At 37.1% G+C, this 23,706-nt stretch overlaps 1 protein-coding gene across 5 annotated transcripts in view; it reads right to left on the reverse strand.

Annotated features, from left to right (window-relative positions):
* adamts3 (ADAM metallopeptidase with thrombospondin type 1 motif, 3) overlaps window positions 1-23,706 on the reverse strand; it is a 284,275-nt gene that overhangs the window by 2,095 nt on the left and 258,474 nt on the right. For all 5 annotated transcript variants that reach the window (XM_038298273.1, XM_038298274.1, XM_038298272.1 and 2 more), the window contains 2 exons: window positions 5,957-6,164; window positions 1,440-1,557 (listed from right to left, as the gene is read on the reverse strand). In XM_038298273.1, the coding sequence (XP_038154201.1) occupies window positions 1,440-1,557; window positions 5,957-6,164 (326 nt within the window). The remainder of the gene's footprint in view (window positions 1-1,439; window positions 1,558-5,956; window positions 6,165-23,706) is intronic.

Raw genomic sequence — 23,706 nt, forward strand, 5'->3', positions numbered from 1 at the left:
AGTTGAATTTAAGCCTTACATCACTAATCCAATGCAAAAAATCAACTGCAGAGGTGTGAAGCATGCCACAACTTGACACAGGAAAGGTAGAGATATGTTCTCTAGAGCAGTGTTTTTCAATCCTGGTCCTCAAGGCACCCTACCCTGCATGTTGATGTTTCTGAGGTTCAGCAAACCTGATTCAGATGATTGCAGTTCAGCAAAGCCTGATAATCTGCTATCAATTGATAACAGGTGTGTGAAAGCTGGGAAACATCTAAAACATGCAGGGCAGGGTGCCTCGAGGACCAGGATTGAAAAACATTGCTCTAGAGTGATGATTAGTTCATTGCTCTCTGGAAATCCCGTGCATAAGTCAGGGTTTTGTGTCTGTTTTTTCACGTAATGAAAAGATCTGTGTAAAGGGTATTACGGTTTTTGAATTTTTATCAGGAGCATTTACCTATTTTACTTGTTCCTTTAATACCAGCATTGCCTCTTAAAATGTAACGGTTGCATCTGTAATGTACAGGTTTTTCAGCAATCTCTAATTTGCAACCCTGTCCCTGGGTGGGCTTCAGGGGTTAAGTAAGACTTAAAAGCATGGGGATTTTAAATATCACAACCACTAAAGTAGAACGTAAACTTTTAGATACAATATCAGAGTAAAAGGTATGACAGCTTGAACCCACAGGCATATGATGCACAAACATACTAACACAAACACGTGAAAGGTACACACACCTGTACATTAACCTGAAAAGCATGTTTGACCAACACTTGCTCTGCATTTTCCAACCAAACAATTTCGACTGACCACTCAAGTCCTAGATCCATGGGTTTTGTATTAAACATTTCAAGATGATTTCAGGTGCGTAACTGTTTACACATTAAAAACCTAGCTTTATAAAAGAAAAGTTAAAGTTGCCAAAAGTTAAACAATTACTTTTCTGTAGAATGAGACAGTAGTGCCATCAAATAGGATTCTGATCTATTATTAAAAGACCTTTGCACAATGCAAAGATCCAAAGCACACTGAAAAATGACTGGTCAGCACAGAATCTTGAGGTCAACAACAGATGGATGATTTGCATCATCCCATTGAATTTTTTTCAGTTAAAAAATAGTTACCCCATGTCAGCTTCTTAAAAACAACTAAATACAAACATGAAGCACTATTTTAAACAGCTCTTCGAAATGAACCAATTGATAATACCTTCCTCTCTTTGACACACCATCTTAATTTATGATGTTGGAACTTTAAGGTAACGCACCATTCATCCTGCCTTTAATTTATTTGCCCCTGCCCTCTTAGCCTTTATAGATGCAGTTGCTGTGACTGATCCAAATATATTCCAAAGATATTAGTGACTTTAATAACTTTTCTTTCGATAAAAATTGAAAGAGTTATCTATTTCCGTTACATTTTTAAAAATAACCTACTAAACACGCATACTTACCATTGCATGGTCCAGCTTTGCATGGCCTCACTGCCTCGGGTTTATCCCCATAGCATTGATCTCCGATCCGGCAGGTTACCAGACGCCTTTCCATACCCTCACCGCATGTCACAGAGCACTTGGAAAGGAAGAGAAACGGTGAATCCCATCAACAACAGAGCAGAGATTAGTGGAGGAAGGTCATACAAGTGGCAGCCAATGTCTTGGTAATTGGCCAGGATAACAAGCTGACTTCAAGTTCGATATCCACCTGAAAGCTAAATGCCCCACAACATTGTTTTTTTAACTCCATCCTCCTTTGTTAAACCGGATTTATGTGAGACTGCACCGTGAAATCTGTAGGGAATTGAATCACATTTTATCTGCTGCGTAACAGGAAGCTGTGGACTTTTGATTTTCCCTTCAACAGATTTACTTTATGATGCAAGTTCCCATTGACTATATTGATTTTATGAACTTAGTTAGGAAACTGCTGTGAAGATGGGGGCTTCTTTTAGAAACAATGGCAATTACTACGTAATTACTTAGAACATTCAAAAATGAATGTAATGCTATATTTAATAGTATGTAAAGTTTTGTTTATTTTGAGGCATCTAATAAATGATAAAGAACTTAAAAGATTTAGTCCTGCGGTTACAATAAGGTAGATTTATGTTATAAGCTGTTTCTGAGCATCAGTCATAAAATTATTTTATCACTAATTTCAATACATAAATATGACACAATTTATATGTGTAAATCATGTCACCCACACACTGATCATATTAGCAGCTGAATTTAGTAAAAGCAGCGTGTCGTTAAATTGCTGGATGTTCATTTCAGTTTGTTGCTGGCTGCCTGTTACACTCATATCAACAGCTGGCGTTGATGGAAATATGAGCTAATGTCTGAAATCTGTGTCCTCCTGGATCAAACGCAGGGTGCAGTAATCTAAATGCTGCCATTGAAAACATCAAGGGTAAGAAAAAAACAAAACACCAAGTAAGTAGGGTCTCTTTCATATCCATTTAGGAAAAACATATTTATTTCCGTAATGTTCTGCCTTTATGCTGCAATCTTTTGCAATTAAATCACGAGAAAAAAAAGAAGACAACATTGCAAAATTAATTTTGTTTGATTACTTCTCAGTAAGTCTACTGTGAAGCACAATCCAGTGGAACAAATTAGAATGCGCAATCAAAGCTTCCAAACATGTCTTGCCCTTGCTCTCCTTTTGGTTGCTTTGCTCAGGCACTGCCTTAATAGATCACCTCTTCAACTGTTACACCAACCATCTGCATGTCCTCTTCCAAAAAGTACATTAATCTCCCGCGCAGTCGTCCTCTTTTCCTTCTGCCTAGCAGCTCTATCTCCAACATCGTTTATCCATAGTATCCACCAATTGTTCACATAACATGTCCAACCCACCTCAGCCTTGCCTCTTGGACGTTATCTGCATGCTGTCAACCATAAGCTGATCCTGAGATCTGATCCTCTCAAGTTTTACATCACAATGTAAACAAGAAGGACCACAGAGCTGAACCTCGTTATCCCATTGATAACCTAATTCAATCTGACTGACTGCCTACCCCACCAACAATTTCCATATATTTCCAGTACTATCCTTACATGACATGATATTTTGTCTCTATAAAACCAAATAATATGCTTTCAAGGTCCAGATAGACCAACTGTGAGCCATAGAGATGTAAGTGTCATGATTACCATAATATATAATCCACCAGAAATTCTGTGTGGCATCAGGGGGTGCATGAGGAATATGAGACCATTGTCCGCTATATTAGGGATACTCACCAGGAAAAAATCAGTCCAAACCTTGCTAAACAATACATATACCATATCTGTGTAACAGATGAAGGCTCCACTTAGTGATGGAAACATTTTCAATCCCGACAGCAACCAGTTAGAACACTAAGCTACTGGAGGAAAGTGTAGTTTTTGTAGCTGACCAGATACCCTCCATGGTGAGATATGAATAAATAAATAAATAAAAATAAGAGGTGAGCTCTCACCTCTGTTGTCACAAAGCATTCTGGGATATATCTGCCTCTTCTGAGGCCTCTCTTTTCTTCTTATACACTTTGTAGACACTTTTTCTCTAACGACCCTCGGCCATTTTCAAAAAGAACCGTGGTGAGAAAGGTGAGCTTCAATGACTGTCTGAAACCATAGCTCACCACAGATATACACCTGAAAGTGCGCATGCTCAGAAAAAGATAGCTAACTGGACGAGTACGTAGGATGGCCTTACATAAACATATCACCAGAATGAGTGGAAATTAGGAGGACCACTTATTAAGATGATCCAGCCGGAAAAAAGATCGTCATCTTTACTTTTAAGTTTTGTTATAAAACAAATAAAACTTGGAATCTAAAATTCACTGTTATTGATGGTGAAGCAAATTAGCACTCAAACTTCATACAGCAATGAATAATATAGATACCCCCATATGGTGAAATAAATTGTTTTAGTGGTTAAATTGTTAACAGTGTGCCTTTTGTGATTCAGTTTTCAAGAGGATAAATGAATATGAAAAATATTGAATGATCAATAGCATAAAATTAGAAAGTAATGAAATGCAGAGCAATAGAAGTACAGAGGAAAATTACATCTATCTGCTCGCAATTACTGTACTTCAAAGTCCACCTCTTCACCTTGATCAATTTTCCTTTCCCCACCCTATATCCTCCTCTCAGAGCTGTGTGAATATGGGTGCTGCTACTCTCTCCAGTTTGTTTTCCTCTACCTTTGCTCTTCCATATTATGGTTGTATTACAGTACACACAAAGGTAAAAACATGATATTGTCTACAGTGTAGTGCACTTAAACGAAGAATAAATGAATAGTCTGTTTAATAAACACATTCTCAAATGCAAATAACCCTGAGATTATTAATTTTTTGTTCAGAAATATGGATGTTATTGGACAATTTAACTTTGCCAAATTTCCTTGTTGTGACATTTTTTAATCCAGTCTAAATTATATATCCAGGTAAGGTCTTTACATTGATTACTTCTGTAGTTTTGTTTATGTTCTTTCTTGTATCAAGTAAACGCAACTGTTAGAAGATAGTGTCAGAATATACCACAAGAAACTAAGATAGGAATATCAGCCAGCCCTTCGCTAACTGTAGCACCTAAATTTTTCTCAGAAAGCATTCTTAAGCCCAAGCATTAGCCCAGTTTTAGATCTATTAAATTATTTTTCAGGTCAGTATTCCATACGTGTGTATGTATGCTCCATGTGGGCTGCCCTTTTCAAAAACTCACTTATGTAACTTGAGATGGTTGGATCTATTACTGAAAAGGTCTAAGGACGCAGAGCACAGCTTTACGGCAAACCGAGCTTCCATTAAACATCTATCGATCCTTAAAGTTGTTGTTTGGCAACAAAACAAATAGATTAGCTTTGATTTTCAGTGCTCTGATGGAGGTTTTAAATCTATAGGGGGGAATGAGGCTTTGTCTTTACAAGTAACTCCATGACTATCTGCTAAATTTTACAGACCAGCAGTATCAACAACAGCGTTCAGAGGGACTAAACCTGGAAGTTCCCAAGGGCTAAAAGTTACACAGCATTATTTTAATACCAAACTAAAAATCCGCAGACTCCAAGAGAAACCCTTCTGTACGCCGTCTGCATTTATTTCAAGCCTTTTTCAGTATTTGGTATCTTTCAAATGCATGTCCAAACCGAAAAAACGGAGGAATAACACCAATTATTATTGAGGCAGTTTAGCACAGAATGGCTTTCAAGGAAAGAGTTAAGATTTAGATGAAGATGACACATGTCAGTTCTCCAGCCCCTTACTATACAGTAATAAGTTTAATAAGACGAAAGACAAACTCTATCTAATGTGGTGCTCTGAGACTTTCTTCACCATTGCATCATTGTCAATTTTTTGAAATTTTTTTCTGCACTCAAAATTAAACTTAGAAGTTCCTCATAATAGATAAGTTGTCTACTACGTAATTATGGAGAGTTAGTGAATATTTTGCTTTTTTTATAAACTGTATTAGCCTATCAGTTTTTGAAGTTCTTTAAACTTACTGCTCTACCCTCCAGAAGAACTTTATGATTTTTATCTGTGATGGTTAAAATAATAGAAATAATACTTGACTAGACTAGACTTGGACTCATTTCTTTTTTTTCAAATACATACTTCTTTTCTAAGGCTTTCTGTGAATCTTCACCAGGGATGCCAAAATTATTAGATTATTGAGTTTTTAAATCTTTAAATCTTTTTCAATCTTTTTCAGGACTCACTTTGTGGAATGGAAACAAGTTATTTTGAAAAGGAGATCTGAAAACATCAAATTAAATATTACACAAGCTTTATAATTCACTTTAGTAGCTGATCATGTTGAGTTCAATAGCCCTGCTGTATAATTGATGCTACGACCAATGTTGAACTACATCATAAATCATTTATATTTTACCACTGATGTTAGCTGAGACCAAGGGCTGGGCTTTCTTTAAGCAGTAACATTCTCTGGTCAAAGAGCTTATGGAGTACCTGCGACCAGCTTCCAGTCCTCCACTGGGCAGGACACGGGACTCGATTACAAGGTCTTCGGTTCTCTGGCTTCTCCCCAGTGCAGTATTTGCTGTGGATGGAGCGGTTGGTGCCATCGTGGAGGGACTGTACGCAGCGAACTGTCCGGATCTGAAAACCCAGGGAGCCGCAGGTTTTGGTACAATGCTCCCAATCTTCGGAGATCCATCTAGATAAGTGAACATAATCAGAAAATTGAGATATCAAAGCACGTACAGTTTATGATGCAATTAGATTAAAAGACAATTGAGAACATATTTTGTTTTTAAGCAAACCTATTTTCCAAGATTACATCCATCATGGACTACACATTCCAGCCCCTGCACCAGACTGTAGAGGAGTTAAGCAGCTCATTTAGTGAAACTCTTACACCCTATTTGTAAAAAGGAGTGCTACCGCAGGTCATTCATCCCTGCTGCAAGCAGACTCGACAATGCTACACAATAACTGCAATAACTTGAGCAATAACTAATGTGCAATCACTATTTAATACCCTGTGCAAGAACCTGTTCATATTTAATACCCAGTGCAATTACTATACATAAATAGCTATTTATATAAATACCCATTTAATACCCTGTGTAATAATCCTGTCAAATAAGAGACCTCACTTCTTATGTGTATATGTGTGTGTATATATATATATATATATATATATATATATATATATATATATATATATATATATATATATATATATATATATGTGTATACCACCTGGAAATACATCAGACATTTAGGTCCAGCAAAGTGCATTTGTGGGAGTAGCAAATATACTGATTAGAACCCTCAAGCTCCCAGGTGTCTGTGTGAAACCCTGTATATACTTTATATACCCAATACACCTTTTCCTCCTTTTTGCACCTTCTTTTTGACTATTGAGCCGATGTAACAAGTAAATTTATCCAATGTGTGTTATCAATCAATCAATCAATCAATCAATCAATCAATCAATCAATCAATCAATCAATCAATCAATCAATCAATCAATCAATCAATCAATCAATCAATCAAACTATGTTTTTGATCCAGAATTAGTTGCTGTTTATTGGTGTCTTTCATAAAAAAAAGAAATAACTGTTTTTATAAATGAGACACAACAGGAGGTTTTCTTAAGTAGTGACTGATTCACTATCTGAAAAGGAGCAGAACATGATACAACCAACATATTATAGAAAATGCTTTTTCTGTTTTAACATTTCAATAAAAGATGTGGATTAGAAAAGGAGTTTGAAAGGTTGAGGAGCTATTCATCAGCATGTGCAGACAATCATAAATGAAAAACACAGCAACCTTCTGTAGCGACAGTGTAATCACTTTCAACTAGAACACCCAATAAAGTCCAAATAATGAGGTGTCTGACCCATAGTGACCTTTAAGTATTAGTAATTGCTCAGGTATAGCTGATAAGTGTATAAACATAATGAAAGCAGCTGTAATAAACTGTTTATTCTTCTGACAGTTTATACCAATAAATGAAGCTAAGCACGTGGTAGTGCAAAACACCTATGTGTGGAAATCCGGTTGTATTATATGGAGTATTGAAAAATCTATTGTTATGTAAGTTCATTTACAGGCTAGTAATTAGAAAAGATCAGACTTGAAAGCCACAAAGGTTAGAGAAACATTTTGAGTCTGTTGTTGTTGAATAATATTTTGGAACACTTTTAAGATCTGCCTTGGCTACACGGAGGCTTTGTCATTGGTATATATTTATATATAAGGCTATTCTTGGTGCATTTCCATCTTATTTATGTTCACTTCTTATGAAAAAAAGTACTGGTCATTACTCTCTCCGTTCTCAGGCTGTTGTCTTGTTTTCTGTCCCACGTGTCAGTACTGAGCTGGGTAAAAAGGCCTTTGCTTACTCTGCTCCCTTTACATGGAATTTGCTGCAAAATAACTTGAAACTTAGTAAATTGGTTCCTTTGAATACTTTTAAGCTGAGAATGAGATATTTTGAGTTGGACTCCTTCACATGTCAATGTTTTAATTGAAATTTTATTGTAAGTACATATTTGGCTTTTTTGTGTGTGTCTTTGTACGTATGTAATGATGTGATGTAATTTTGATGCCTATCTTGGCCAGGTCTCCCTTGCAAAAGAGATTTTTAATCTCAATGGTTATTACCTGGTTAAATAAAGGGTAAATAAAAAAAAAAATAAGAAAAGAGCAATTTAAAACCACAGGTAGTGGGTGTACCTTGTAGTGCAAAACAACCTTATCCCACTAGCAGTTTCCATTGAGGAAAGGCACTTTGATCTAATCATATATAATTAAAAATGGTCCAAATAACAGCATAAAGTCATATAATCTTAATAGATTTTACGTACTCATTAATTTCGTTGTGAAGAGGAAGTAGAGAAAAAACAGAGCTAAACCAAATGGTGATCAATACCAGGCGACCTTTCGGATGGATTTCCAGTGAGAAAATTATACTATCAGACAAAGTGAAGTAAAACTATCAGCAGGTTTATTCAGTTTCACATTATCAAGCCTCGTATCAAACGCAATCTCTGGCTTAAATAGGGACAGCTGATGAAGGACTGAACCATGTCCTCTCCAGGGTGTTTGGACAAATGCTTCCCCTGGGGTCCAGACCCCATTTATATGATCTGGGAGAGACCATGGAAAATATAGATAAGTCACTTTCCTTGCACCACAACACTTCTTCTCTGCACTCACTTCCAACAGATTACACACTAGCATTAGGTAAAGTTTCTAAACAGTAACCCTTGCTTGCCCTAAACAACAATTCTCTCTTACACGGACAACTACCCCAATTATTAATGGACAGCAGCTCTGCAGATCCTTGAACAAAAGGCAACACACCAACTATTAAAATACTCAATAAATATTTAATAAAAAATTTAAAGTCAACGTTTGCAAATTATTCTTTATGTACAAATCTATGCTTAAATTGCAGTGCTAAATAAAAAGTCATAGTGCTAACCAACCTGCTTCTATTTAATAAAGTGCAAAGGTCCATATAAAGTTATTTATATAAATAGTCCCAGTATTAAAGACCTCTTCATTACATTATGTTTTCTTTTTCCCAAACACTTGTTTTTGGTATAAAATTCAAGCCCTACATACTATCTAAATATTTTACTGTAATAAATATTTAAAGAATAGTGCATATATAACAGAAAAGGACTGAAGGTAACAAGCATTTAATGAATATCTGCAGAAACTGTGAAACATAAAAGTAGGGAAATTCTAGCTGTTTTCAAGACTTTTAAAGTAACGGAATAAGATAATAACTGCAAACCATTTATTAACCATTTAGACACTGATGGATACATATCTCAGTGAATGACCAAATGGTTTGCAACTGTACAAAACGAGTGGCACTATTAAGATGTCAGAGCTTTTGTAAAAACATCTGATCAAAAATCCCAGCTGAGGGGTTACAGAGGCAAGGGGTAAAGGATACAAGTCACAATGTGGAAACACGGAAAACATTCAGATGCTATGATTTTTTTTCCATTTTATGACCCACAAAACAACAGTAGGACATGAACACATTTTGAGCAAAAAATACAGTTTGGACTCATTTAAAATACAAGTTTCACCTCTTGTGGTAAAAATGTACCAACTCAGAATTTAAAATGTAATTTGTAAGACTCTTAGTGGTTTATCGCTCATTTAAGAAAAATCCTAAATAAAAAAAATCTCTGGTCAAATAATTATTATTTACATTATTATTAACACAGGAGATTTACAAAATGCTCCGGGATACCAAACCACAGTGAAATTGGAATTTGATGACGGTCTTGGCCTGCTAGTAATGTTATGAGTGTATAACTTTTACACTTTAGCATATATGCAGTTATTAACAATATACCCTCCAGTGAACACTGATCATTTCTGTATGTTTACTGTAAAAATTCGCAACTTCTGATACATAAATCAGAGTCGTCTGAGCAGAAGGAATCAGCCTGTTTGTCTCTTCACAATTGTTTCTGTTATCTTTTACCCTAATTAAAATGCTTGAATGCCTTAAAGGAAACTCAAATAGAACTGGGAATATTTAATTTAAAAAAAACGAAGTTTACTGAAGCGGAAACCAAAAGACATGGAGAAATTATTTCCAAGCTGCATGAAAAAAAAGTTTGCAACGAAAAAGTTATAGGTAAAGACAATATTTGGTTAAAAAGATATACACCAAGGCTGCATTTTAATATTAGACAGGTCGATCAGATGATACAAAACCTTTAATAATATTTTTTATAATTCAAGGCTTTAGTATTTCAAAAAACACCTGGGGGCATGGATGCTTTTCTGAGATACTTTATCTCCGGAAAAAAAATGTATATATATTCCCTAAGAGATGGGGGTTGCATGGAAACAAAACAAAGCCCAGCGGCTATTTATGGTAGTCCAATTCAAATAAGCTGCTATGCTCTTAATACATCTGACGCATCCCTTTAATCATAACAGTTTTCGGAAGTAGGTCGTCATCCCTCTGTTCAATTAGAAGCTCTGCAGCTGCTTGTTGCCGCAGCTGCAGGCACCAGTGACTCAGTTACTTCTGCCCCCAAATCATCTCCTCTCCATGGGGGATAAGATAGATTCCTCAGTCCTTACATTCCTTTCAGAGCAAAAGTTCCTTCACTGAAGCATTTTCAAAAATTCTCAGACAACCAACATGCAACACTAATGAGAAGAATTCAGCTTGAATATTGTAAATAACTGTCACTATTATTTATGACGGTTTATGATTTTCACACCAGTTTGCTGCTTCTAGCAATTCTTCGCCCTCTTCAATCAACCACTTGCAACCAAATGACAAAGAAGAGACAAATGGCTTGACATTCTGCTTTGATGAAAGAATAAATCACCAACGAGAGGAAAGAGTCACTTAACATCAGGTATGCTTCAAAACCCTGTGATTTCTCATGACCTTTGCTCTTGTTTTGCATATGGGGTTTTGCCAAAGAGAAAACAACTTCAGCGACTGCAACAAACAATATTGAACGCAAAAACCAAACAACAAAACATTAACAGGCTTTGATAGATGATCTAATTGACCTGCCACTTTCAGTTTAAATGCCACTTTATTCAGAGCTACAGTTTACCTGCAATTGAAATGTCAAAATGAATAATTCCTCAGCGCAATGCTGGGGGGGTGTAAAAATAGCACTTAACCAAGGGCGATGCTTAGGCTGTAAATAGTTACTAGACAATAAACACCAAAAGTTTGAATCTATACATTGTGAAGATCTAAGCCTTGTATTAAAAAGAAACTTAGAAAATGCTTTTATTTCTAAAGGAGGCATAAGAAAATGAAAATAATTTATTAATTTGATTTGGTGATATATTTGGAGGCAGCAGTTAAAAAAAGAAAATAATAAAAAGTTAAAATGCAGTTCTGCTACTGAAGAACTTGAGTCATGGTGAGGCAGTATTGCAGGGTAATAAATGCTAATAGAAAGAGGTAACACAAACACCAGCTCAGAGCACAGGAAGCTCACATCTAACTTCTCAGACAGTTTTAATGCACAAACCCCTGAGGAAACTTTCTAAAATCACTTGCAATTTCTTCCAAGGTGCAAAACTGCACATTAAATATCTTTTTAAAGTTCTAAAAAATAGATGTAATGTTTAAAGCTCTTCTGTGGCTGAATTTTACATAATTTTCATAAACCTTGCACCGGCTAACATTCACAGACATTGGGTGTAAAGCGATGAGTAAAGTGGACAAGCAGAGGGCAAATTTTAGGGGTAAAAAAAAGCCAAAAGCAGAAGAAAACAACAGAAAGGCATGTTTACTGTAGCAGAAGGTATCTTAGATTCCAACATCTAGTTGTTAGGTTTTCAGCTAAAACCTGAAAACCTGGTAGGTTTGATTAATTTACCTTGTTGGTTCTAAATACTCTCAGCTTTTTTAAACCTCATAACATCTGAATTTTCCTACAACATTTAGACCTTTTTGACTGAGCTTTTCACAAAGTTACTAAAGGTTGGTTTTAAAACTTGATAAGCTGTCCTATTTGTCAGCCTTAGTGCCTTTCTTCTTGCATTCAGGAAATTGGTGTTAAAAGGATACAAAAAATAACATTTATTTTAGTTAGTCATTCTGTTTCCCACCTCCTGCACTGATGGGATTAAAGTTGGTTATTTCTCAGAGCAAGAACTGGAGGGCTAATATTGACAAACAGCAAAAAACACTTTGTTAGATCATTCAGCTAAATCCTAGAAGGATTCGGCCAATCGTTGCAAGTCGCATTTTGGTCGATTCGTTTTGGATTAATCCTAAGGATCAAGAGCGACTGACTTTTTTTGGCCACAAAACCAGTGACGTCCCACTGGATGGTCGGCTCTTATCTAAGAGGAAATAGAGGGAACGTGTTTTGATTTTGATCGACACTTTTTCGCTGTTATCTGCAATGACACGGAAATGTGTCGCTAAAGGGCAATGGGCTTTTTGAGTGGCCTAAAAAATGGCAAAAAAATGTTTCTCATTTTATGAAGGAATGTGGATGATTGCCTACACCACTTGTGTTTTTCTGAGATGGAATATTTTTTTCCCCAACTTTTAAAGGTGTGAACACAATTCTTTCTGTTCAAATGTTAAAGTAGCAACAGCTATACTGAAAATGTACCCTCCCCCATCTTACTGCACACATTCACACTGCCTGCTGAAGATAAGAAATATTAATATTCTCCAACATTGAAAGACAGGTGTAGCTTGTTTAAGGTAAGGAAATGTAAAGACAATAAAGCTATTCATATAAAAAATGTTTCCTTTTTTCTCTAATGCTGTCTTGAAGCTAAAGTATTAAAATAAACCAACTGCAGGCTTATTATCAAGGTAAACGTAACAAAGTGAATAGAAGAAATTTATAATTTACATTATTTGAATGTATTTTCTGACCAGTATCAGGTGAGTCAGAGTAGGTTGCAATGTACAGCTTGGTTTAATTAATTACCTCATAGGGGTGGAAAACTTTACTGAGACCAATGGCACTGATTGGATCTGAAGATGAATCCTTTGTTCTGACAGTAGCCCTGCTCTAATACCTCTGTGATAGTCTTCTCTGTCTCAGGTGAGGTACAAAAAGATGCATTGGTTCCATGCTGAACGACTTTCAAGTGGTGAAACTTTTTGATAAATGGAACGACTGCTGCAGTATGATGAAAGAAAGAAAAAAATTGTTGAGTCATCATTTAAAGTGAACAAAGTACTACATATTTGCAATAGAAATCTACACTCTAGTTACATTCTAGGGCTCTTCGTATTTACCTCTGAAGAGGGATTATATTCATTTTTCAGATATTTTGAAGGTAGGCTTAAGCAATTCTACACTAGGTAAAGGTTCTTTAAATTTTTAATCCCCATGTGATTTTATAAATACAATAGAACTAATGAGTTGAGTTTTCCATAGCCAATGTTCCTGCTCAAAGCTACATCATAATATCACCAATAATATCCATGGAAATGTTTTATTGTACCTTCGATGAAATTATTTCTACAGAAGAGTACACATTTCTACAGATTAAAGTATTTCTTGCAATGTTTTAAACCAAAACTTAAATCTTTGAAAGAAAATAGAATTAAAATAAAATAAGAACAAATAACACTAGATATAATGTCTGTTAGGAACCTTTAAGAAACAGCACCAAAACGAAGCAGGATGAATAGCAGCTATTACTAAAGTCTGCCTCTACTTAAGGAAAAAAAGAGAGAGGGACTGAATCAAAGGTCTGTCAGCATTTCTCAACAACTTTAAGGTAGGAATACAATATATGATTCTTTTGGTTTGTTTTGGGAGAATTTTTTAGTTGTGGCAAATTTTGCAGTGTCACTTTCATCTGGTTTCATTTATTGTTTAGTATACAGGGGGTAACGAGGCACGATTTGCCTCTCACAACCACCTACTGATCGGGAATAGTATGGTCAGATAAATAATTAAACACGGCTGAAATTCAGCGGGCCCTGGTCAGTTGATCTTGAGCTTATTCTGCTGATGAAGCAGAGCTATGATTGCCTACGGGCCGACTTCCCTCAACCTTGTACTTGTGCAGACATGGAAATCCTTTTTTCCCTGACTTTACTTCTGGATAGACAAGTCAGACCAGCGCTATCTTCCTATGGAACTGAGTCTGACTTGTGGTTTTTCGTCATACAGTGTAAGCAGTCAAATCGCATTAGAGCATTGGGCCTTACAATATAAGAATACATATTATAACTGTGATCTTTCTGAGGTTCTGTTGCAACATTTGAGCTTTAATTTAATACAACACTATATGCCAGCGCTTAATGTATGAATGCAATTTGTCATGAAGACTGCTTGATTGCTTTTTTGGGCTGGCTTTGCAGGTTAATACATATTGATCTGCTCCACTCTGTTAAATAGAGTAAGCAGATGCACATGATTTTTTCTTAAATACCCTCATACATTGGAAATCATGGCTATTTAGACCTGCCACTCTCTGTCATTCTTCACCAGATTGTCTCCTCTGTGCCCATATGAGGATCAGTTTAAGTGATTGTGTGTACTGCCAGCCTTCCTTAGCTCAGCGTGTAATGATCAGCCTGACTGTGGTCATGTCCTGGGCTGCTTCCGCCTGTCATCATGTTGATTTATTTGTCTCCAGTCAGTTCAAAGTTACTCATCAGTCAATTAAGCCATCATACGTCTTCTCAATTTCTGCTTCCAGTCTGCCTTCCTACATCAGCTTGTCTATCATCACCTGCCTGATCAAATTCTCTATCAGTATGCCTGCCTACATTCCTTATCCTCATGAACTAGTAATAAACCTTTTGGTTCAAGACAGTGACATTTTTTAAACTCAAAACAGCAAAATAAGTATAGGTCAGAATCTCCAATCTGTTGTAGCATTCAGTTAGTCTATAAAGCTACAAAGCTATAACCGTGTCAACTATTTTACCTTTAAAAGGAGCTGAACTTCTAGGGTGCATCAAGGTTAATCCTTACACTTAATTTTTCAAAACAACTCAAAAGTCTTTTAAAAAAAAGAAAGCACTAACTATTGGCAGGTCTTATGACAATAATATTGAGAATCTATGCAGTGACAATTTATGGGTGGTTTTAGAATTATATATTCTATTCAGGTATTGACTGCATTTAATTAGCCTTAATTAACTGAAAATAATCAAACCAAGTCTCCAGTTAGTTGTTAACTATCCAATATCTTAAGATACACAATAAACACAATATAATCCAACAATATAAACCCTAATTTTTTGCACCTTTAAACCCCCAGCTATTTCATTTCACAGGGTTTCAGTTTTTACAAATATATACAAATGTGTATTGATATTTTTAGTCTTTCCTCCTGCAGGTATTTCTATATTGTGAAGTTGCATTCTGGTTGCACAAATCAAAGAGCATGGTCTTACTAGTGATGCAACACACAGCTCACTTTTTATAGTAAATATGCTGAAAGATATGTCTGCAATAACCAGTGATGGGCAGTAGAGGTAAGTATTGGCATGAGTGTTGCGATTCGATACATGTCGCGATACTTGGGTCACAATACGATAGTATCACGATATTACAGTATCACTATATATTGCCATATTTTCCCCAGCTATCAAAATCAAATGATGAGATAAAACAGCAAGTGCTGTATATTTTCATCAGAAAATATTGATTAGGTATTATTATCCATGTTGTTTGGGGTTATCTTCCACTGTGACTGCCTCAAATACAGATTTGGTGCTGCACGCACAGTTAAAGGACTCCACAGCGCTTTCTGTCTGAGTGGTGGTGCAGAGGTAGCCCATTTTCCCATCAATGTTTTATGTAACCATTTTTTTTTTAATCGATACTAAGAAGTGAAAGATCGATATTATATTGGGCAGCCGAATATCACGATATATCGCCAAAACGATTATTTCCCACACCCCTAATGGGCAGTAGCGCCGCTACATGTAGCGAAGCTATTAGTTTAACTACATGTTCCAGTAGCTTGACCGTAGCGTCGCTGCTTTATTTATCAAGTAACTTTCCAGTAGTGACGTTATTATTTTTATCAAGTAGCGACGTAGCATCCACAAAAGCTACAAAATCCAGGGCATAATTTTCTATTTTTGAAACAACAATCGGAGTTATTCGTTGGACATTCATGCATGAGCCTCTATTCTGCCTCTCCTGTCTGTATCTCTGAAACATGCGCACAATGAATGACACACACAGACACACAGAGCCACACACACAGGATGGAGGAGGGGACAGGAGCAGAGCGCCTTATCTTCAGAGATTTTGAAACTTGTTGAATCCTCTGATAAAAAGTATGTGTTCAAATTTCGGTTCTTGGCCATAGAGAGCTCATGTGGCCAAGACTAGCCATTTGTATTACATAGCCAAACACTCATTAAAACAGTCAACTGCAGTCAATTTTTTTTATATAAAACTAAGAAAAATATATCAGCTTAAACTTTATTGGTGCCTTTAATTTTCAGATAGTTAAATCTGATGAGTGCCACGAAGATACTCTAATTAGAGAGCAGTAGCCAAACTTAGATATTGTATTTTCATGGCCTAATTTACCAGACAGGATGTTTACATAAACCTGTTTTAAGGCTTATTTGCACAGATAAGATTTTTTAGGTATGGAGGGACAGCTCTCCCATATATAAAAATAAATACATAAATAAATACATGCTCAATAAAGAAATAATCATTCAATTAATTACCCCCCAAAATACAATGAATAAATATGTAGGTAGAAATTAAATTATACAGTGAGACATAAATGTATATATATATCTTAATTAGCTTCTTTCTTTTTTCAGCTTTTTTGTAAACAGTTTCATTTGTTACTTGAATCGACTGTTTAATTGAGGTCTGAAGAAGTTTTCTCTAATGGAGACCCTAAAGAAATAAGATGCCTTTTGTAGGGTTTTGTTTTCCCTAGAGATGTCCATTGAATGCAAACTCATAGCCATGTCTCGATGTGTAGAACACTACACAGTACCTTTATTTTGGTTCTAATAACAGCAGATTGTTTATTTTTTTGTCTACTACAGGGGTTTTCAAAGTATGAAAGGGTGAGCCCCCCTCCAGGGAGCACTATGCCAACAGTGTTTTCACATCTTAACAAAAACATTTTGATCAGATCTTCATTGAGAGCTGTGGAAATTCAGTCCCTACTGACAGCCATAAGTGCGCAAGTGACACGTCACTCATCTTCTGTTTCAAGTCCAGGTCACAGCTCAGCTCAGCCAGAGCCTCTTCCTCTCCTGCTGAAAGTCCATCTTTGAGTGTCACGGGGAAGGAAAATGGGTTTCTCACCCACTGGTTTGCCATTGTCTTCTCTCCAAAATACTCTCCAAACTGCTCACGCATCCCCTCCAAATGCACGCAGACAGCCTGCTGTAAAAGCTCCACTTCAGCCCTGCTCTGGCCAAAACATCCTCTAAGATGGAAAACATTTCCTCTGATCCCCGCTCCACACGCGCACCCCACAGTTCCAACTTGGTCCTAAATTCATATTTATTTTTTCCCTCTCACCACGCCTCCCCTGGGGGGTGCCAGAGCACCCTAGTGGAGGCCTCACACTTTGAAAACCCCCGGTCTACTAGTAAATACTTCAGTTTTTTTTATTATGCTGATCATAAAGCAATTTTTACACTGTGTTATGTCATTGGCTGATCTTTAATAAATGTTTTAACCAGGGTGTCAGACTCATTTTGAATTGACATTAGCTTGGTACAACATTAAGTAGCTTCGGATGTAGTTAAGCTACTTTTAACACATTAGTGTAACTTAGCTTGCTATAATTCTTTAGGTGGTAGCTTTTGAGTAGTGAAGCTTAATTTATTGTTGAGTAACTGATGGCTTAGCTCACTACACTGGGCAAGTAGCTTGCCCAACACTGGCAATAACAAATTACTATGTCTGGTGATAATAAATTGCATACTTTAGCCACATAAGGCTGCTAATAAGCCCCCTCTCTCACTCTGTGTCTCTGTGCATTAAAACAAAATCACTGCAAATACGCACATAGAAGTATTAAAGCTGTAATCAGTAACACATTTTTTTTTTTTGCACCATGAATATATAGTTGTGCTTGAAAGTTAACATACCCTTCCATTACAGACAAAAAAGTGTGTCAGTAAAATGGAGATGATGACATTGATTTTAAATTTAGACAGCGGGTAAAATAACAATTGACCTTTATTGATTGCACATTGGAGAAATTTAACTATGCATTTAACCTAGGGCTGGGCGATATAGAAAAAAAGCTTATCGATAAAAAAAATGCATATTGATCGATATCGATAATTATTGAAAAGATTTGAAACCATATTTTATGTGCAGCTCTGCCTGGACTTTTTATAATATTGCTAAATGATTTAATTTTAATAAAAAACACAAACACAGACTTCGAATTAAATCTTTATTTAACCAACTATTTTAACCATAACAGAATTGTTTTAAAGATAAATGACTTAAGAGACCTGGGTTATGTTATTAAATACTGACAAAGAATAAGCTAAAGTGACCAGAAAAGTGACCAAAATATAACAAATAAATAAATGCCCCCCCCCCACCGCCGCCCCTGTTTCCTGCTTTAACCTGAGTTATTACTTTGAAGTTGCTGGCCCCTCAGCATTTTTATCTCAATTGTTAGAACTACGTGGGAAACTGCCCAGAACTGAAAATATATATATATTTTCCCGAAATTCCCGAAGATTCCTCGGAGGAGAGCCGCGCCGGGGATTACACAGCTCGTACTCCTGCGGGTGTGAGCGGCTGAGATGATAAAAAAAAAAGAAGTTGGTTGTGTTATCAGACTTCGTTTTCACTGGTTCCCGACACATTTTACAGATGACTCTGGTTTGTTTTTTGTCCGACTTGCCATGACCGAAATACTGCCAGACTGGCGAACTACAAAAACCCTTCTTTGAAACAATATCCTCCACCTCTCCTTGCTGCGACATCTTCATGTGCTCTGTGTTGTAGTTTGAGAGGGCGGCGCTTTGTGACGGCGTGCCTGGCTCCGCGATTGTGATTGGTTGGGAGGAAGTAGTGACTAGCATAAACCTACATGCTAGGCTACAATGAGAATGAAGGAAAACTGCGTTTCTTTTTTATCGAACTTTTATCGACTCTCTTTTTTTCTATTGCACCACACGTCTATCGATCGATATATATCGGTATTGAATTATCGCCCAGCCCTAATTTAACCCATCCCCTTGGGGAGTAGTAGGCTGCCATCTTGGGGCGACCGGGGAGACCCAGGTCTCAGAGACCCAGAGTGGCATTCTGTGGGATTGGGTCTCGAACTCAGATCCTCAGGATTCCAAGCTCTATGTCCTAACCTCTAGGCCGCAACTCCCCTGTGGGTATTGTAAGTATTGAACACAGCACAATTTTTCACAGTAAATACATTTCTAGAGGTGCTACTGATTTTTCTCATCTAGCGTGTCTAAGAGTTTTCTGATCGCCTGATCCTGACCTATTCTGGAGCCTGTCTGTTCCTGCTCTGATCTATTTGCCTGACCTGTCTTCGGACTCCTGCTGGACTCTGCCTGTTTACCGAACCTGGACCTGATTCCTGACATCTTCCGTGATTTCCCTTCAGTACCTCTTCGGATCTCTAATCTTCTGGCCTAGACCTCTGAGCACATTCTCGACAACGGCTTTGGCTTTGCCCTCTTGATTATCCTGCCTTTCTTCATCTATTCGGAGCGGATCTCCTGCCTGTTGTCTGGCCTCCGGGGCTTCAACGTATGGGACTCTCAGACCTCTGGGCAGCTTCATTTCGGTAGCCGATCGTCTGGAACGTATCTCGTCCTCTGGGTACGGACTAGGGTTGTCAAAAGTATTGAAACTCAAAAAAGTATCGATACTGAAATGTTGTATCTGGATACAATACTCGTTTTTAAAAGTATCGATACAGTGCCGTCACCAGTGGCACCTAAGCAGTCATTCATCTAAAGTGCAGAATAGAGGACAATGCACTTTCTGAACACTGTGTGATTGAATAATTCTGTGTCTTTTCAGTTTCAGACAACGACCAGGACTACGGCCAGGAGAGGAGGTGGAGCAGCTGGTGGGCTGGTGCAGAGACAACAGCCTGATCCTAAATGTGGAAAAGACGAAGGAGATCATCGTCGACTTCCGGAAGAACCGGCCTAACCATGTTTCACAGCTCATCAAAAGCTCAGCTGTAGAGGTAATCAGCAGCACCAAATTCCTGGGGTTGCACATCACAGACAACGTCACCTGGAATGTAAACCCCACCTCACTGGTCAAAAGCACTTGTACTTCCTGCAGAGGATGAGGAGAGCCCACCTGCCTTCACTGCCTTCTACAGAAGCACCATAGAGAGCCTTCTGACCGGCTGTCTCACTTTGTGAGACATTTCATAAAAGACATTTCATCCCAGCGCTATGTGTCCTGAGCCCCTAACATCTTCAATTACCCCTCACACCCCCACCATGGACTGTTCTCCATGCTGCCCTCTGGGAAGAGGCTTTGCAACATTCAATGTGGGTCCAGCAGATTCTGCAACAGTTTCCTCCCTACTGCCATCAGACTGCTGAACTGTTGAAAAAGCTCTTAATCATGTCACAAACTCTACATCACACTGATAACACCAAACTAAAAATACTGCATATTTGCACCATATATGTTAATCCTCTGAACTTCCATATCAATGCATTTTTCCCCCATGTTTTTTTATTTTTTTCTCGCATACTGCTTACATTTGATCACTGCTGCCCTTTGTGGCATGGAAATGGTGATTTATTGTCTGAAAGCTGTACTAAAGGAAATGTCGTTTTGTATACACTCTGTATATCTCGACTCATTACCTGTATTAACTGCACCTGTTTGAACTCGTTACCTGTATAAAAGACACCTGTCCACACACTCAATCAATCACATTCCAGCATCTCCACAATGCCCAAGACCAGAGAGCTGTGTAAGGACATCAGGGATAAAATTGTAGACCTGGGATGGGCTACAGGACAATAGGCAAGCAGCTTGGTGAGAAGGCAACAACAGTTGCCGCAATTATTTTTCCCCCAAAAAAATAGTTATAAACAGTGTGAATTTATAATTTTCTTTACTGGGAGGAATGGCCTATAATGCCTACTGTAAATTGTGAGGTTTTAATTTGATTAGATCTTTTTTTTCAAGCAGGAGAAACGAGCTATTGCTGATTAATTTCAAACCCTATCCAGGAAGGGATTATTATCACTGTGTATCTTAAGATATCTGAAATAAAAATATGGCGATAAAAAGGTAACAGTCACCGGCTTCTCTTTTGCTGGTTCTTATAATACCATGATTGGATCTTTTCTGAAATTAGTGTTTTTTTCACTGTGTAGATACTAAACTATAGTTGTGTGTCTGTTATGTGTAATAGTTGTATGACCTGTTTGTGATGTTACTGCCTTCCTTTCCTGTTGTTTTTGACAGGTATTTTTGCACAGGATACTGCTTTTGATATCTCTCAGCTTGATACTTTCTGCCTGTGACTCTACGCTATTTTTTTCTTATACTTTTATGTATGGCTGTGTTTTCTTAAGGTCGAACATCTCAGGATTGTTTTTTTAAATAGTTTTCCCAAAATGCTGAGCAATTTTGTAAAATCCAACCCTTACAGATTTCCACATACACAAAGTTTTTACTAAAAAGGGCTATTTCCCAAACCCTGTGTTAAGGACACACCAAAACTAGGCTTGTACTTTTAGGTGTTTCCCTAAATCAGTTGATGTATCTTAAGACTGTAGAGGATTAACTGACCTTTGAAGAACTTTATGACATGATTTCTTGTATGTTTTATTTTTTCTGACAGGAAATCCTCCTGCTCTTGTCGGACAGTGTATCTTTTGGAGCAGGATTTGGGAACATTCTACTGGCTCAGTATTTACCTCTTTTGTCTTAAGAATAAGAAGTATTCATTGTGGTACATAGATTTTGGATTACAATAAAGTTGAATTTCATAATTTTTACTGTACTTAAATTCATCTCAATAAACTAACATCACAACAAATTCTTTCAATATTCTTTAAGTTTAGATTCACACAGATGGACACATTCTTTTTTTAACAAAAGGGTCTTCCATTTGTCATGCGAGGCATTCATGTATGTGATTTTCATAGTGTGTTAACCTAGAGTAAAAATGTTGGGTTTCTCTGTCAGTTTTAATAAGAAATGTATAACATGCTCTAATAATTGTTTGTTTAAATTAGAGAAGACAAAGAGAATTACTTTGCTGCTCCTATTGTTTATCTGACTGACTGGTGTCAGTGACAACTACTGTCATGATCACGACTCTGATAGCTTACCTAAATGTTAATTTCACTCACCTGCCAAACTCTGCCCAGTTGCCAATTACCACTCATCTTATCCACCTGCTCCTGTTTTTTTATATGCGACTCATTCCCAGCTATTGGGGCCAGATCACTAAGTTTGTTTCTGATCATTGTTGTTGAGTTCTGACTTTGACCCTATAGTTGATTTACTTGTTCTTGGAGGCCAGTGGTGAGGGAGGTATTTAGTATTGTCTTAGTGTTCCCGATCACGTCCGGTCTCTTTTCCACTGAGCGTACCCTGTTTCTGTTCCTAGCTCAGTTGAGGGAGCTATTTTTAAAGGAAAAGTCCAGTCATATTCAGAATTCAAACCTGTGAAAGTACTTTGAATATGAAATTATTACATACTCTTCAATAAATGATAAGTGTTTTTAATTAATAGTAATTTTTTTGAAAGTGCTTTACCGGAGACATCCATGTTTGTCAAAGAAAACAACTGCCACCGACGTCACAGTGCGATATCGGCTGTGACGTCGGTGGTAGTCGGCTATCGAAATCTTAAATAATTGTTGTTGCTTGCAGGCTTGTCTATGAGTTCCCATTGATTTTGCTTGTAAAGTGGGGAGAATGGTGCTAGACTTACCGCACTGTGACGTCACTGCTGGAAGATGTCAGGAGTGAGGTTTTACTTTATTTGGGGTAGAATGGCCGGTCCCGGACTCAGTGATTGCAACAGAAATTATTATTTTATTTTATTACTGATTAACGCTAAATTCATTAAACCACAGCGAATGTATTAGTTTTAGGCATAGATAATGATCCATTGATCATTCCTTGCTGACCGGAATTTTCCTTTAAAGTACCGTAGTTCTCCTTTTATCATGCCTTGTTCTCCCTCTCAACTACTGAGCTTGCCTATTCCCAACTGAAACTAAACGTTTCTGCCAGAACTCTCTGTTGGACTCTTGGAACCCTGGACCTGCCTGTTCCTTTTCTGATTGGAACTTATTAATTCAATTAATTAAAATTAATTTATGCTTTTCAGATTAACAGAAAATTTGTTTCAAGGCACGTTGCAGAAGGATCCAGAAAATATTGCACATAGAGGTCAGTGTGATTTTGCTATTTATTTATATAAATAGCTGATAATCTAATAAAGCAGCGAGTTTAGTTATTATCCTAATAGGTAACGTATTTTCTACCTATAGAAACCAAGGTGATTAGATGAAGTTGTAAACTTTGCAGAAAAATCTTTTGTATTTCGTTTTAGACTTCTGAGTTTATTTTACTATTGATCCACTGGTCATACTTACCTGTTTTCCATGCTATTCATTTTCATTCTTAGATGTTAAAGGTAATCAGCGGTAAGATGCAGGGGTCATACAATTTACACGTTCCAAAGAAGTTTCAATAACAGTAGCTAATAAAATAGAAACGGCAAAATATGCAAACAACAGAAATCAAACT

This window comes from Cyprinodon tularosa, unplaced genomic scaffold (genome assembly GCF_016077235.1).
Source record: "Cyprinodon tularosa strain WSP-4 unplaced genomic scaffold, ASM1607723v1 ctg404, whole genome shotgun sequence".
NCBI lineage: Eukaryota > Metazoa > Chordata > Actinopteri > Cyprinodontiformes > Cyprinodontidae > Cyprinodon > Cyprinodon tularosa.